The sequence below is a fragment of the Cyprinodon variegatus genome, unplaced genomic scaffold (assembly GCF_000732505.1).
Source record: "Cyprinodon variegatus isolate N-32 unplaced genomic scaffold, C_variegatus-1.0 Scaffold69, whole genome shotgun sequence".
Lineage (NCBI taxonomy): Eukaryota > Metazoa > Chordata > Actinopteri > Cyprinodontiformes > Cyprinodontidae > Cyprinodon > Cyprinodon variegatus.
Genome location: NW_015150522.1, coordinates 1449981 through 1465710, shown reverse-complemented (window position 1 = coordinate 1465710; position 15730 = coordinate 1449981). Strand labels below are relative to the sequence as shown.

General features: G+C 37.5%; 1 protein-coding gene across 1 annotated transcript in view; it reads right to left on the bottom strand.

Moving 5' to 3' along the window:
• LOC107083124 (ras-related protein Rab-26-like) overlaps positions 1–15473 on the bottom strand; it is a 72146-nt gene extending 56673 nt beyond the window's left edge. The window contains exons 1-2 of the mRNA XM_015372123.1: positions 14995–15473; positions 11634–11744 (exon numbers count right to left, since the gene is read on the bottom strand). Coding sequence (XP_015227609.1) covers positions 11634–11744; positions 14995–15180 — 297 coding nt within the window. The 5' untranslated portion in view covers positions 15181–15473. The remainder of the gene's footprint in view (positions 1–11633; positions 11745–14994) is intronic.
• Positions 15474–15730: the final 257 nt, after the last annotated feature.

The window sequence follows — 15730 nt, the reverse complement described above, 5'->3', positions numbered from 1 at the left end:
TATATATATATGTATATGTATATATATATGTATATATATGTGTGTGTGTGTGTGTGTGTGTATCCTTTTAAAGTAATATGCCTTTGCACTGTCGCTTGTATTTTCAAAGCCAGTTAACCACTTTAACTCTATACTTCAAGGACATTTTAGAAGTAAGGATGTTCTCCAAGATTGATTTTCCAGTCACAAAGCAGAAGGACAAAGAAGATAGGCACTGAGGTTGCATGCAAAAAGAGATTGGATTGAAATTGAGGAAAAGAAGTACAGATGGAAGAAAGAGTTACAAGAGGAACAGAAATGTAGATTTGAAATCTTTACCTTGACATCTAAAAAGATTTATTAATTCAGATAATAAGAAACAAATCAATCTGTATCTATTTTCTAGACTTGTTTATTTATCATACTGTTCAGTGCCATATAGCAGGTATGGCCATGTTAAGGTGGGAAATGTATCATTTTGTGAAACAGGTCTGAAATATTTTGTTGCAAAATGTAGGACATTACAAAAGATCTTGTTAGATATCACAATCCATGAGATTAAGATGTTACATCAGAATTAAGTCGTTTTGGAAAATTATACATAAATTAAACCTCAGTGTGTTAAAGATAAACTGGAACAGAACTGTGAACGTTTTCAGCTTTAGTTTGAATAATAATTCATAAATAAAAGCATACTGGAAGAGTTACATTAGAAAGTAACAAGGAAGGATGCAAAAAAAGAGGAGTATCCTTTTAAAATGGTACTGAATATCAAACAATGATCTCACCATCATCTCACCAAATCTTGCAATGCACTCTTCATATGAAAATTTCAGCTACACTGATGAGTTGCTTCGATTGGTAACAAGTACTTAAATTAAATGAAACAAAACTAATACATTTAACATGGTTCAACTAATAAACTAGGAAATTTAAGTAGGCTATATTTAATTAAATCACTTGTTACAAGCTGAATCAACTCATTTACATTAGAACTGCATTCTCTTTCTAGAGAGATAAATTATTATTGACATTTGAAATAATAACTGTCTAAAGGATTTAAGTATGAGGGCACTTATTAGATTTGTCCAAAAAAATAAATGAAACATTGACCCTGATATGGATTGATAGTTTCAATCATTCTTGCAGTTGCAGTTAGTAGCAGAATTTAACAGTCTGAAAAAAAGGCTCTGCTTTTAACCAGCTACTGTAGTACTTTTTGTCTAGCAGTGGCAGCAGGTATGCGATAAAACATCTTACTGTCCCTGCTCTGTCAATTTTGGCAACCGAAAACAAAAACAATAACCTAATTTAAGCACGTTGTGTAGCTTATAGTTTTCCCATTAATGGTGAAACATCTGATTAAATATGGACATTAATGTTCAGTGTACGAAATCAGAGCTGTTTGTATGGCAATCAACTAAAATTTGTAAGTATAGTCTAATTTATGATGCTTGGTAGTTGCAAGACAGAATATACTAATTACCCTTTTCAACCATTCCAGAGCTAGAAGCTCCTTGTCAGCAAGCCATTCCAGAACCAGAACCCTTTAAGGGTCCAGTCACCGAGCCAAGGCCCTTTAGTTGGCCAGTCCCAGAGCTAGAGCCTTTTTAGTGGGCCCTTCTGAAAATTAGAGTCTCCTAATGATCCGCCCCAGAGTTAGGGCTCCTTGGTGACTCCTCTTCAGAGTCAGATCCTCTTAGGGCTTCCTCTCCAGTCAGATCCTCTTGGTAAAATCCATCCAGAGTCAGATGATCTTAGTGAGCCCACTATTTGATGTCCAAAGCCCCCTGAGCCCCCACCGTGCTGTCCAGAGAAACCTGAACTTGCTTTGTGCCACCCTGAGACACCTGAGTTTTCCATCCTATGACACTGCTGCTCTATATCAGACCTTTCCTTGAGTCAGAGCTCAATGCTCATTCTCCTCCAAGGCCCCTGCATGGGCGTTCCTCATCTCCAAGGCCCCTCTGTGGGTGTTACTCATCTTCAATGGGCCTCCGTTGGTTTTCCTGGGCTCCAAGGCCTCTCTGTAGGCATCCCTCACCTCCAATTCCTCTTCATGGGTCTTTAGAAGTGGTACCTATTTGCAAATTTTCACAAGCAACGCCTCTTCGTGGGTCTTAAGCAGCTGCGCTGCTTTGTGGGTCTTCAGCAGCGGCGCCACTTCACAGATCTTCACAAGCAATGCCTCTTCTTGGGTCTTCAGCAGCTGCGCCCCTTTGTGGGTCTTCAAAGGTGGCGCCTCTTTGTAGGTCTCAATCTGCATCACCTCTTTGTGGGTCTCAAGCTGCGGTTCCTCTTTGTGGGTTCCTACTGCTGCGATGCTAGCCCTTCAGGTTACTGTGCCACAGACGCTGGCCTCCATAGGCTCTTCTTCATCGCAGTCACCTAGAGCTTTGTCGTGGCCCACCTTTAGTGGGTTGTTTTATTTTGGACCCTGGTTTTTTGTTCTCACCCTCCTGCCAAGACCCACATCCACTCATCCTGGACAGGTTGTTTTGTTTATTGTCTCAGTTTTATTTTGTTTTTTTTTTCTGTGGAAACTGTTCTTTTATTTGTCGACAGGTTTAGAAAATATCACAGTGGCAGCAAATAGTTACTATTGTGGAGATGTATAAAGTTAATTTAATAACACATTCTCAGGAAACCAAAGATGATATCTAGAATATTAATATTGTCTCAGTGTTTCTTTCATTACGCAGCTATAGAGAACAATTTGCATCCAATAAATTAAATTCATACCATAACATTTACATAAATGTGCCACAGAACTTTGATATACTACTGTGATACATAAACAATATTGTTGATAAATAGCAGTCACCTCTGTCATAATTGGGTCAGAAGTCTATTTTTACAAATACATATTAAAATGTAAAATTGCATTCTGAACTGAGATGAACTGAGAACCGAACTTGGTTCTGTTTAAGACAAAGAATATGATAAAGAACTTTGATCCTAATAACATGTTGAGATTTAAATAACAGGAAAGTAGAATAAAAAAATGGACAGAATTATAAAAGTTGCTGCAGCTTTGAAGTGGGAACCAAATCAAATCCCAGAGCAAAGCAAATTGTGTTTTGTTTCAAACAACAAAGGCAATCAAAACTGTCTTCCACAAAAATAATAAACTCCCATTTCACAATCTCTGTTGACTCTCCAAGAAAAGGAAAAAAAACAAAACAAGTTATGCTTTTGTCAAAGCCCTGGTCTCTGGACTCCGCAAGCAAAAACCTATTAATACAACTTGAACAGCTGGAAAAATGTGATATTTTACATTTATGCAATCAAAGTATATTTCTGTGTGAAACTAAAGCAGGTTGAAAATACATTTAATTATTGAGTTTTGTGGGAACTATTTCACTTATAGAAAACTATAAAACTCTATAGAAAAAGTTCGACCATTTACCAAAACTGAGCATAAAATAGCTGGAATGTTATATCAAATTCAAAATAGTTAACAAGTCAAAAAGAATAAACACAAAACTAAAAAAAAAAAACAGGGAGGGATATTAGTTTGTCCTACCCATTAGTAAAAAGTCACAGGCAGAGAGAGAAAGGCGATGAAGGCTTTTGGTGTCCTTAGATTGACCTAAATGAGTGAGTTATGCCAGGTGTTACATAAGTAAATAAACCAACTACTCATCCACCTACAAACACATGCAACCCACACTCAGGGCCACTGGGCTCAGAAAGTGATGTTCAACTGAAACAGGTGGCAAATGGGCCTTAAAAGAGCTTAAGAAAAAATATAAAACTAAAATACTAACTTTCACAAAGTTAAAGGTCATAACTACAGGTTTTTCATCAAAACAATATTTTTTAGAAAAATAACATGTCCACAGAATCTAGAGTGGTGGAGAATAAGAGCAATAATTTTGCAGAGAGAAATAAATGGCATATTAATAATATTTAAATAAATTATGACAGATCTAAAATATATACACTGCTCAAAAAAATAAAACACGTAAAACAACTCAATATAACTTCAACAAAATCAAACTTCTGTGAAATCAAACTGTCCATTTAGGACGCATCACTGATTGACAATAACATGCTTTTGTGCAAATGGAATAGCCAACGGGTGGAAATGGTTGGCAATTAGCAAGACACACTTATTAAAGGAGTTTTTCTGCATGTGGGGGTCACAGACCACTTCTCAGTATCTATGCTTTCTGACTGATATTTTAGTCCCATTTGAATGATGGTGATGCTTTTACAATCAAAGTAGCATGATCCAAGATGACACATCAATTCCGATCTGTGGTTAGAAATTTGCTGTGTCTGTCAGCGTCAAGAAGCTGGAGGTGCTAACAGCAGAAAGGCCAGTACATCAGAGCCTGCTGGGCAACAAACCAGCATTAGGGCCGCTACGTCTGTCTTTGTGTAAGGAGGAGCAGGAGGAGCACTGCCAAAGCCCTGCAAAATGACCTCCAACAGGCCAAAAATGTGCATGTTTCTCAATAAATGATTAGAAACCGACTCAATGAGGATAGTATGAGAGCTCGACGTGCACAGATGAGGGTTGTGCTCGCAGCCAAACACCGTGCAGGATGCTTGGTATTTGCCAGAGAACACCAGGATCGGCAAATTTGCCACTGGCCCCCTGCCTCTTCACAGATGAAAGCAGGTTCACACTGAGTACATGTGACAGACGTGCAAAGCCTCACATGTGGAGAGCGATCTGCTGCCTGCAGCATCCTTCAACACCACTAGTTTTGCAGTGAGTCAACATTGGTGTGGGGTGGCATTTCCTTTGTGGGCCGCACACCTCTCCATGTGCTTGCCAGAGGTAATGTGACTGGCATGGGTTACCAAGAACCTCAGACCCTTTCCCAGACCATATGCTGATTAAAGTTGGTCCTGTGTTCCTCCTAATGCAGGACAATGCTAGACCTCATGTGGCTGGGGTGTGTCAGCAAGTCCTACAAGGTGAAGGCATTGAAGCTATGGACTGGCCCAGCCATTCCCCAGACCGAAATCTGATTGAGCACATCTGGGACAGACTGGCTCAATCTATCCACCAATGTCATGTTGCAACAGGTTTGGGAGGAGACCACCTAATCATGAGAATGCGCAGCCTGTAGTGTTTGTCCACTTTAATTTTCTGTGTGACTCTAAATCCAGGCCTAAATTGGTAAAAGAATTGGATTTCCATTGATAATGTTTGTGTAAACAAAGTACACAGTGAGAATATCATTCATTCAGATCTAGAATGTTTTATTTGAGTATTCCTTTTATTTTTTAAAGCAGTGTATTTTATTCTTGTTAGCAGGAAAAGAATTTGCTACAATAGGAATTGTTAGTCATGTGAGATGGAGCTAAGCCATTGCCATACCCTAGTAGGTCTGCAGTGGAGCTGGAAAATTGGCTTTTTTACTTCCAGAAAATTTCACAGGATCAAGCTAAAAAACAAATAAAAAAGAGGTCAAACAGGGGTGAACATTGGTCAAGTCTTTGAGTAAGAAAATGGGCTCAGAAGGCATGAGGAGAATTACACTTTTATTTTGAAACGGTAGGTTAAATGTTTTCATTAACAAACACGCCAATGCAGCCATTAGCAAACGTTAGTCAATACTAACCAAAGGTTTGCATCAGCATTAGTATTAGCTGACCTGGCAACTGACTGATGATCAGAGCGAAACAAGAGTGGGAGAGTGTACTACTTACTGGCCGGGAGGAGTCAAACTTGTAGCTATCACCTTTAAATCCACAATCATTTTCTATATCCATCGTTAAAGGTATCAGAGATAGATTTTTTAAATAAAAAATATACTTTTATTTTTTTTTATAGAGAAGTAAACCACCAGCTTTATCACATTTTGACATGGTACAACTGGAGCTAGGGCTGGGCGATATGGCTAAAAAATAAAATCTCAAACTTTTTTTGTCATCTTGGACGACTACGATTTTAATTTATATTAATTAAAGTATTAAAAACTACATGAATGTATTTTAATATGGGTTTACTTTATTCAAAAATATATTGTGCAAAGTACGTAACAAATATTTAACTAACAATAATTGTATTGTAAAACAATTTAAACTTAAATGTTCATAACATGAATCTAGTGCAAGTAACACAAATCTTCACCCAACAATAATTGTGCTGATTTTTTATCAGTAAATAATTTCCCCCCAGTATAAGTTCAAGAAAAAAGAGCTTAATTTGCTGAAATATGCAATTGATCAAACAGTCAATAACTTGTATTGACCTTCTGGGAAGTAGGTGCTTTATAAACAGCATCTGTTTAGAGCCCAGTTCACGCTGATATGATGCAGTTAAACTCATGTATGGCTGAAGAGATCGACTGGACCAGAGGTCTGTAGTAGTTCCAAAAAACAAAGCAGTCTAACTTTTCACAGAGCGCTTGTTGTGTTTCATTGTACAGTTTTGGTAGCTCAACCACTGCAATGTATTTGTGACTCTGCGGGTCATATTTGGGAAGCCAGGCTTCTCTACTATGTAAATAGTCATCACCATGTCCATCCCTATATGAACAGCCACAGCGTCGGTCATTTGCTTCCACTACACACTACACTTGTCATACAGCACCTCTTTAGAAAATGAGGCAGCCAGGGTTTGTTGCGTTTTCTTGTCGTAGTTGTGTTTGTCTTTGCACATGCTACCGACCCTGCACTCCCAAAGCTGCATGTGCTGCTCCCGTTCTGTTGGGTGCTTTTGCCAGAGATGCTGAAACAAGTCAGTTGGGCTGTTATTCTTGGTTTTCATTCCATTTTGACAAACCTTGCACACAACTGTAGTCTGCTACACATCGACACGTCGAACCACTTACATATAATTGGCGAAACACAAGTCCCTTTTTGCGATACCAACTCTTCAGATTGGGCAGTGGCCATGGCGCGAGTAAACAGTGCAGCATGCTATCGGGAGGAAGGAGGAAAGAGGCAGCAGAAGCAAACGCGTAACTAAAAAAGACTTCCTCGATTTTATGATTTAGCAAAATTTTAAATCGTGAATTTTTAAAAACATCAGATAATTGAATAAATTTGATTTATTGCTCGGCCCTAACAGGAGCTATCATATCCTAAATATGATGATGTTGAGTAAAACTTTGATTTTACATGAATAAAGCTGAATTGTTATTTAACTGATATATTGAATATTGGTCAAAGTATCATTACACCCCTATTGTTTCTACAGCAATACTACGACTTTAAACTGATGCAGTGAAAAACAAAGACTCAGAAATTATGCATCACAGCAGCAACTTCTAAGGCTACTTAGTAAGATTTCTTTATGAAACGTTCTTAGTTTTAAATGTATCAAAAATGTTTCTGATATGTAAATCATTTATGCAATCAGAAACCTCTACTTGCATACTTAGTGTAAAAGAATCAGAGGAATATAAGTTTTGTAGAATTCATTTCATTTACAAATCCCAAGACTGACACTTTGACTGATGAATAAGTAATTTATTATAAAAGAGTTACTGATCAGTAATTCTGAACAAGGACATTTATTTAATTTATTTATTTATGATAATTTATTAATACTTGAAGAGAGACTGCAGGTAATTAAAGAGAGTCCAGGGTCCATCAGTTCTCACCCTTAATTTTTCAGCAGGAGGGTTTGTTGGTCTCCATTGCATTCTGTTTTATGGGTCTCTTCTTAACTGACATAACTCCCAGAACCTCCAGCCTCTGAGCCTCCTGCCGCAGGTTGCACAAAACCCAGTTTAGCAGCCTCATAGGCATAGAGATAAAGTCTGGAACATTGGAGATTGCTGTCTTTTGGGTTCAGAAACAAAGTGGTTACCAACCAAAAAAAGGAATAGTGTGAAATAATCTGGAGTTTCTACAACAGTTGTATTTAAAAAAACAAAACAAAAAACAAAGTTTGCCTGACCTTTGAAGCAAAATGTTACTGCAAATAACAAAATTCTAGCTAGATTTGTGTGTGATTTAGGCCAAAACATAGCATTTGGCTGAAATATACCATCTCTGATGGTTGTGTCCTTCTCTGTCTGTCTGCTTATCGTTTGCCAAGCTCTCATCTAACTTAGTGTGAGAGTTTAGCTCATAGACATCTGCTTAATGTTTAGCATTTTACACAAGTCTTTGGCGAAAACCAAAAGATTTTGTTATTCTTTTCATATTTAAGAGTAAAGTTCTCCAAGTATACCTGGCTACTGACATGCATCCCTTCTAAGGAAAATGCTGAGATGATGCATTCATTTCGAAAGCTTAATAAACATTTAGGTATTGTCACATGTTTAATTCATATCTTTATAATCTGTTTATAGTCACACTGCAATTACAATCTAAAAAAAGAATAAGAAAATATAAAATCATGCATGTCTATATATATATATATATATATATATATATATATATATATATATATATATATATATATATATGCCAAGCTTTTATGATAACATTTAATATAAGAAGGTCCAAAACAGTAAATTTAGGTGTTAAACTCAACCTGAACAAACAATGACCGCATGATTACCGCATGAAAAAGCTTATTTTGCCTTCAGTCTTATTAAACTTTTAAAACCCTGCAACTTTAATCCCTGATCAGTCGTGTGAAGATGAATAAATAAAGAGCATTATTTCAATCACAGATGAATGTGTTCTAAGTATCTTACACACAAAAAAATTGCATTTGCATGGGTTATTTTAGTTTTTAACCATTCAGACAGTTTTTCCATTGAATTACATTTGTTCATTCGCAGACTGATTCACAGATTGGTGCGCAACATGGGGTTCAGTATTTCGCCCAAAGACCCTTTGACATGCGGTGGCGAGCTGGAATTGGATTCTCCATCAACCAGTTGCCAAATGACTGCTTATGCCCACTGAGCCACAGCGGCCAAAAATTGACCAACATTAGAAGCAGAATTTGTTTTTGTTTTATATCTCCAATTGTGAGTTAAGTTCCCTTATATTTCAGCAATTTGGTTTTTATTTGTAAACCGTCTGAGTGCAGAGGAGCAGTAACCGATATTTAAACTGCTGACTTTTAAAATTCTGCAGTCATGTCCTGGCAGTTGTGCTAGCTTTTCTTTTCTTTGTCTTCTCTTTTCAAAAGTGAAAACTGAATGATCAATGCATGAAACAAGAAGTCATGTTCACAGGTATCTATCATGTGGATTTCTGCTGAATGCACAGCAACTCAGAGATGCTGGTCAATGCCCTCAGAGTAATTTATCTGCAGCCGATGACTTTTCAGGCGGCAAGTCGAATAATGTGGGGTTGAAATTTATATTTTTGTGCACTGTGAGTTTGCTTTTTTGTTGTTGTAAGTTAGACTTAAATAGATTACAAATCTACTGCAGAGCTGAATTGGATTATTTAAAATGTTTACAAATTGGAGAGAATTTCAGGAGAGCACAAATAAATCTGTAAATCTAAATCAGTCTGAGGTGGGGGCAGTGAATTCACAGAAGAAGGGAGTTTGGCATTAGGATACCAATATGCTGCACAATGTATTATCATGGGACAATGGTACAATACAATTCAATACAACTGTCTCTCAATGAATAATAGTAATAATACATAAATGACAGATTTACTTTATTCATGGATTTCACAAAATAATAAATTTGTTTTGTTAGCAATTATTTTGAGGAATTGTGGCTTAAAGCTAAAGAAAATAAAAATTTTAAGGTATCTAAATATTACAGAATACAATACAAATGATAACAAAAATAAGGGAATACTGTATGTTTACGCTGGACATTAAATGGGCATTGGTTCTTTGGGCTGAATGGAAAGTTATTAGCTCATGCTAAGAAATATTTAGTTAGGAAATGAGCAACAAAAAACAACAGAAATCAAACAAAATTCAATAAAGAGATAATTAGAATAAAGAAAAGCAACAAGCAAAATAGCCAAACAGTGAATAAAAATTCCAGTAGGAAGAAGCATCTACTTATTTAATCCTGCTCCTTGTCCTTTGCTAACCAATAACAATTACCATTTGCTTTCAGTGTCCTGTCCTTGAACAGCAACCAAAACCTCCTGAGAATGCATATTATGTATGTACATATTTATAGAGGAAATAAAATGCGAATGGAAGAAAAGATAGTGCAGGTCATTCATAGAAACTGCTCAGACTAACACCTACAGCCTGTTATGTAGCACCAAGAACCTGCTGATATATTTGTGCTGCCTGTTATTACTACTACCCTTGCTACCTCTCATCACTGCAAATGCCACTGCAATACCAATGGTCTTATGCTATCTTTATAAATGTTTTTTCCATAAATAATGCAACTATCTCTCTGTATCTATTGAACATAGCTTATTGCTTCCTTATACATCATTTATTTTATAGTCTTATTGTTGTCGACTGTTTATTGCCGTCTTTAAGGTTGTTTCTTGAAAGCCTAAAAACCTGAATTTCCCCAGCAATCAATAGAGTGGGATCAATAAGTGTATCAGTCGTTCATTCATAAATAATGGAAATAAGTAAAATGGAATCAGCATCTCCATTAAGCTTGTCAGCAGGGGGAAGCATAAAGTGCTGAGATATTTCCCGCTAGATGGCTGATCGTAGTTTGGACTTGATAAAGCTCAGGGGACCATCACCGGCAGATGAAATGGTTCCCTAAATCAATGTTAACTGTAGGAACCACTCACTGGACCTCCAGCAGCTTGGTTTCTGTGGTCCCTTATATGGGACATTGATTTCCTAATGAAATAGAAATCTTAATTTCAGCTGAAAAAAGACCATGGAGCAGCAGTTTAGTTTAATTTCTCCTTAACCAGGTTAGACCTCTCTGACACACAGAAGGAGCTTGAAACTAGGAATACATCTGTACTGAAGGCTTGAAAAACACTGAGTCCAGCTACTGTCCACACCTCCCGAATCTCTATTAAACTTCTGAATTGGATTTTTTTTATAATCCTGTAAAGGATGCAGTAAGCCATGTTGCTTGTGTCACACTTTTTTCCTTAGTTTCCTAGTTTCAATTAAAACCATTGCAAACATGTTCTTCGCAGAGCATGATTCTGACCTTTGTGTATGCTAGACAGATGTTTTGTCAACAGGCTTCCCAATGAATGTACAGACCGCAACATAAGCAAAACATTTTGTTGTTTGTTTGTCTTGTTGATTATTGGCATTTCCAATTGAATTGAATTTGGGGTTCCATTTTGCTGCAAGACATTAAAAAATAAATCAAGGGATCCAACTAAAGTATGGATTTCAACTTGTAAACTTAAAATATTGATGCATTTCAAATACATTTAAATTTATGCAATGCATCATTACTGATTGGGTATGAATAAGCATTCCTATCCTTGGGCAATTTTGTTAATCAAATAAAAAAAGATGAAACAATGTACTCGTTTCCTTTGGTATCTCGTTAAAAAGTGGAAATTTTTTCTCCCCCTTTGCCCATCAAAGTCCACAAAACTAGTGCAGGATAGACACCATGATCACCCTGGCAGTAAAACTAAAACATGTCAAACTAATTTAAGAAATCAATATCATTCTTCTGACACAGGGACATACTTAAAACTCTTGGGATTTGAAGACGGAGAATGGCTCTAAAAAGAAACCTATTAGAGACTGGCCCTGTTTCAGTATTAGTACTAAACATGAAAAATATGAAAGGATATGTATTGCTTGTAGGAGAATTTGTGATTGCTTCCTTGGGGTATTGATTTAAACTCACCCTAAAGTCGATTCCCACAGTGGAAATAAAGCTGCCAGCAAGGAAAGCCCCATCTTTGAAACGGACCAGCAGACAGGTTTTTCCAACCCCAGAGTCTCCAACAAGCATAACCTGCATAGAGAAAAAAAAAAAAAGCCAAATAATCCATTTGAAAACATGGGGAGATTGGTGCCAAGTGTTGAGACCATGAATAATAATAAATAATTACATCTAGAAAAGAGAGAAGACCTATCCATCATAGTGGTATAAAGATGTGGCAGTTTCTCTGCATTTCTTTGCTTGGTATTGAAGAGCAGACACATAACTCTGTGACTACTGTGACCACATCCGTGCTGTAAGTGTGTCCTTACATGTAGAACAAACATACATTGCAAAGCTTCTTTGACACAACCAGCCGTGCATGGTTTAATTCAAAGTTGTGATTTGATTAAAGGTTTTATGTGATTACAGTTATCAGGTTAGCTAAGGGACTGTGGGACCAAGATATGGAGCTCTGAAGTGGCTCCAGGGTCCAGAGAGGAAGCAGACAGGAGATGAAAGACAGAGGAAGCAGAGCGAGGGGGACGCAGAGAAGCAGGGTTAGTGAGCAGATGCACAGTTTTAGAAGCCCTGACAATCTCACCCTTTTGTTTTGCTGCTATTGCTTTAACCTGTGCTTTTGTCTGTCAGCTATTTCAATTAAACAAGTTTAATTAGTGATAAAAGCAGAGCAATTCTAGCAAGGGGAGTTACAGGACCTTGGAACAACATTTATCCTTTTTGAATCTTATACAGTTTTTAGCTAAAAAGTAATACACCATACATGCAGCAGAAAAATCATACATGATTTTACATATTTTCTATTTAAATATAAAAAGTGTGTTTTGCACATGTATTCAACTTATTGTCCTGATAGCATTTCCAGTGGAAATAATGACCTTGAGAAGTCACAGAGTCTAGCTCTGTAGAACTGAGTCTCTTTTGTGCCAGATATTAGATAAAGCTACAGGTTGTGAAATCAGTGAAAATTAGCAAGTTATTTTACACAAGCTAATGGTGAACACCCAAGTGGTGACTAGAGGTGCACTGATCAGGATTTGAGAGCCGATCACCAAAATCAGTATCTGCCGATCCCAGTATTGCTGATCACCAATCCCAGCATGAAATCCATACATACTTCAACTCTATTGTCTAATCTACATTGAAATTATATTATTAAGTATAAAAAATTGGGAGACGAGAAAGTGTCTTGAATTGACTTAAATAAAGGACGCAGTGTAGATGAGCTTCATTTAATCCAAATGGAAGATAGAGAAAGTAATGACATAGACTAAAGTGGGGAATGCTCTAAAGAGTGCATGAGTGGCTTTTAAAAAAGGCGTTTTGGTTTAGCCCTAGAAGGATTGTTTCTTCATTCTAAATCTAGCGCAGACAACAGCCAGCTGCTGCCTTGTCCATGCCGCTCTGTCCTCTTTGCAAACTGCACTTGTCTCCCACTGTCCTTCTTCCAACTGCATCAGTTAGCCTCTAGAGGCTAGCACCGGCCTATCCCCCGATCTGGTGCACTGTCTGCCTAGCAGGCTTCTCCCTATACCGCTGTTCTTCTCCGATCTCCAGCTGTGGTACCTTAACCTCTCAGTAGGGCACGGCTGTTTGCCTCTCCCTGCTGGTGTTCTCACACTGATTTTGCGCTGCTACTTCCTGAGCTCCAGAACGCTGCCTTACCTACCTCTGTTGTGCAGGTTATATGTCCCCCTGTTTTGAGCAATGTGACAAAAACAAACATGGACCAAGGGAAGGAGAAAATATGTGTCTGCTCAGGGAAAAACTCAAGAAAACGACCAGATCCATTTGTTGCTGATCATGTAAAATCAGCCAAATTCTGTGCATCTCTTATTGACCAGTGCAAGTCTAGTTGTGACACATTTTTTACTGATGATATGTGAGGCAGTGCACACCCCCTATCAGGGGTGCGCCTAGTGTTATAAAAAAAGATGATTCCATGACTTTGTTTATTCCTTGACCATGTTATCTGGATAAAACCTCAGCACTGATCTCTGTAACTATTTCCCTGAGCTATCTGGAATAAAGGGTTACAGTTTATTTTTGTTTGAGAGTCATCCTCTAAGAGTCGTCTCTGACTGTAAACAGAGATTGCACTACCTTTAACACCTGTAAGTGAACATACAGAATTTTGCATACCAAGAAACACAGCAGACAGGACAGGGCTTAAGTTAGGAAGACTTTTAAAACAATATTCAAAGCCTTAACCACCTCTCACATCCAATTAATCAAGGGAGCTACAGTTTAAATGGTAACTATCAGCAAGTTTTGGTTTCTTATATGCCATGTAGACAGATGACAAACTTGCAGAAGAATGTGTTCTGGTGACACAAGATCACAATTTATGGCCTAAGAGAAAAACTCTCAGTCTTTCTTAATATTGCACATAGAATACATACAGCAAGAGTCTGCAACTCCAGTATTTGGCTGCCACTGTGCTTCAATTGTTGGACGCACCCCTGCTCCAACACACCTGAATCCAATGAATGATTAATGCTTTAACCTTTGTAAAATGTAGTGACATGCCCAGGGGATAATTGAGCCTTTTGATTCAGCTGTGTTGAATCAGGAATGCACCCAAAAAGTTGCAGACAGTAGCACTTGAGGAGTGGTGTTGCAGACCCCTGACATAGGGAGAAATATAATGGTTGATTCTTTTATTTTTATTTTTCAAATACGTTTCTCCAGGGTGCTGAGTTTAAGATTACAGATAAATTATTTTGTAAAATAGTTCTATTGGTCTATGTGGTGAATAAAACACATCGCCTCCAATAATTTGTTTTTCTTTTGCAAGTTTAATAGGTATTTAATGTTAAAATGGCAACACTGCGACATTGATACGTTTGCTTTTAACATCAACTTCATAAAAACGAAGTAGGTGGCAAATCCTAATGTTTTAAAGGCAAACAATGGGAATCTGTGGGTGTAAATCTGTGTTTGTGAATCTTTGAAGTGGCAGCTCTCCACTCATTTGCGTGCTGAGCATGACAACATGCACAACTGCTTACTGTCTGCAACCTGAAGAAGAAAACTACCTTTATTAAGAAGAGTACAATCTTTATACACTTCATTTCTGAATAAAAAAAAATCTTGCAGTTCACCCTTCTAAAAAAAAAATCCATCATCAAAAGAGGAAAATACTTTGTGTAACAGATAAATTGAGGTAAATAGGGTTTTAGTCATGGAAAAGCACAAGTAGAAATGGTTGGATAAGGTACCCCAGTGTTATCAAATTATCCCTCGCCCATTTTATTCTTTTATTCTTTCATTCCAGCAGAATAAGTGATATGCTTGACCTGCGCTGCTGTTTTCATCTCACCTTGAAAGCGATGTCATAAAACTCGTTGCTGTTGCTGATGGAGGGTCTGCTTGGATGGACCACGCCGTTCATCTGAACGATGCTCGGACTGCTCCTCGCAGCTTTCACGGCGCCTCTCCCGGAGGGGCTGCCTGCTGACTGTTTACTGTTTGCCGCTTTTCCTTTAGCTGCCTTCTTCCGAGACATGTTTCCCCCCAAAACAATAAAAAAATAAAATAAAATAAAAAAAAGAGTGAAAGAAAGAAAATAACGATGAGATTTAAACCGCAGAGATGTTAAGTAGTATTAGATTAGCAGGGTCTTAAAAACAAACGCGCGAAATTGGATGAAAAGAACAAAAAGTTGGCGCACAGCCGACGATGATTAAGAGCTTTAATGCGTTAAACGCACATTTTAAAAACAATTCGTTTTCTTTTTTAAAGTAGGAGTGAAAATGTCGCAAAACGCTGTGTACCACTGCTGCCTCTTCTGCAGCTTCCTGTTCCTGATGTCCCTCTGGTTTCAGGACAAGAGCCTCGATCGGTGCTGAGCGTTGTAACAGCAACAAGCACATGTGATGCAGTAAAAAAAACAAAAAACAAAAACAAAAGAAAAAACAAAAACCCACAAAAAACAAAGGAAACCAACAGGCAGGAAAAAAAACAACAACAAACCCCCCAACAAACAAAAACAAAGCTTAAAACTGAAGCGATTTTAATCTAAAGATATAACAACTCAAAATATGCTTATAATTAAG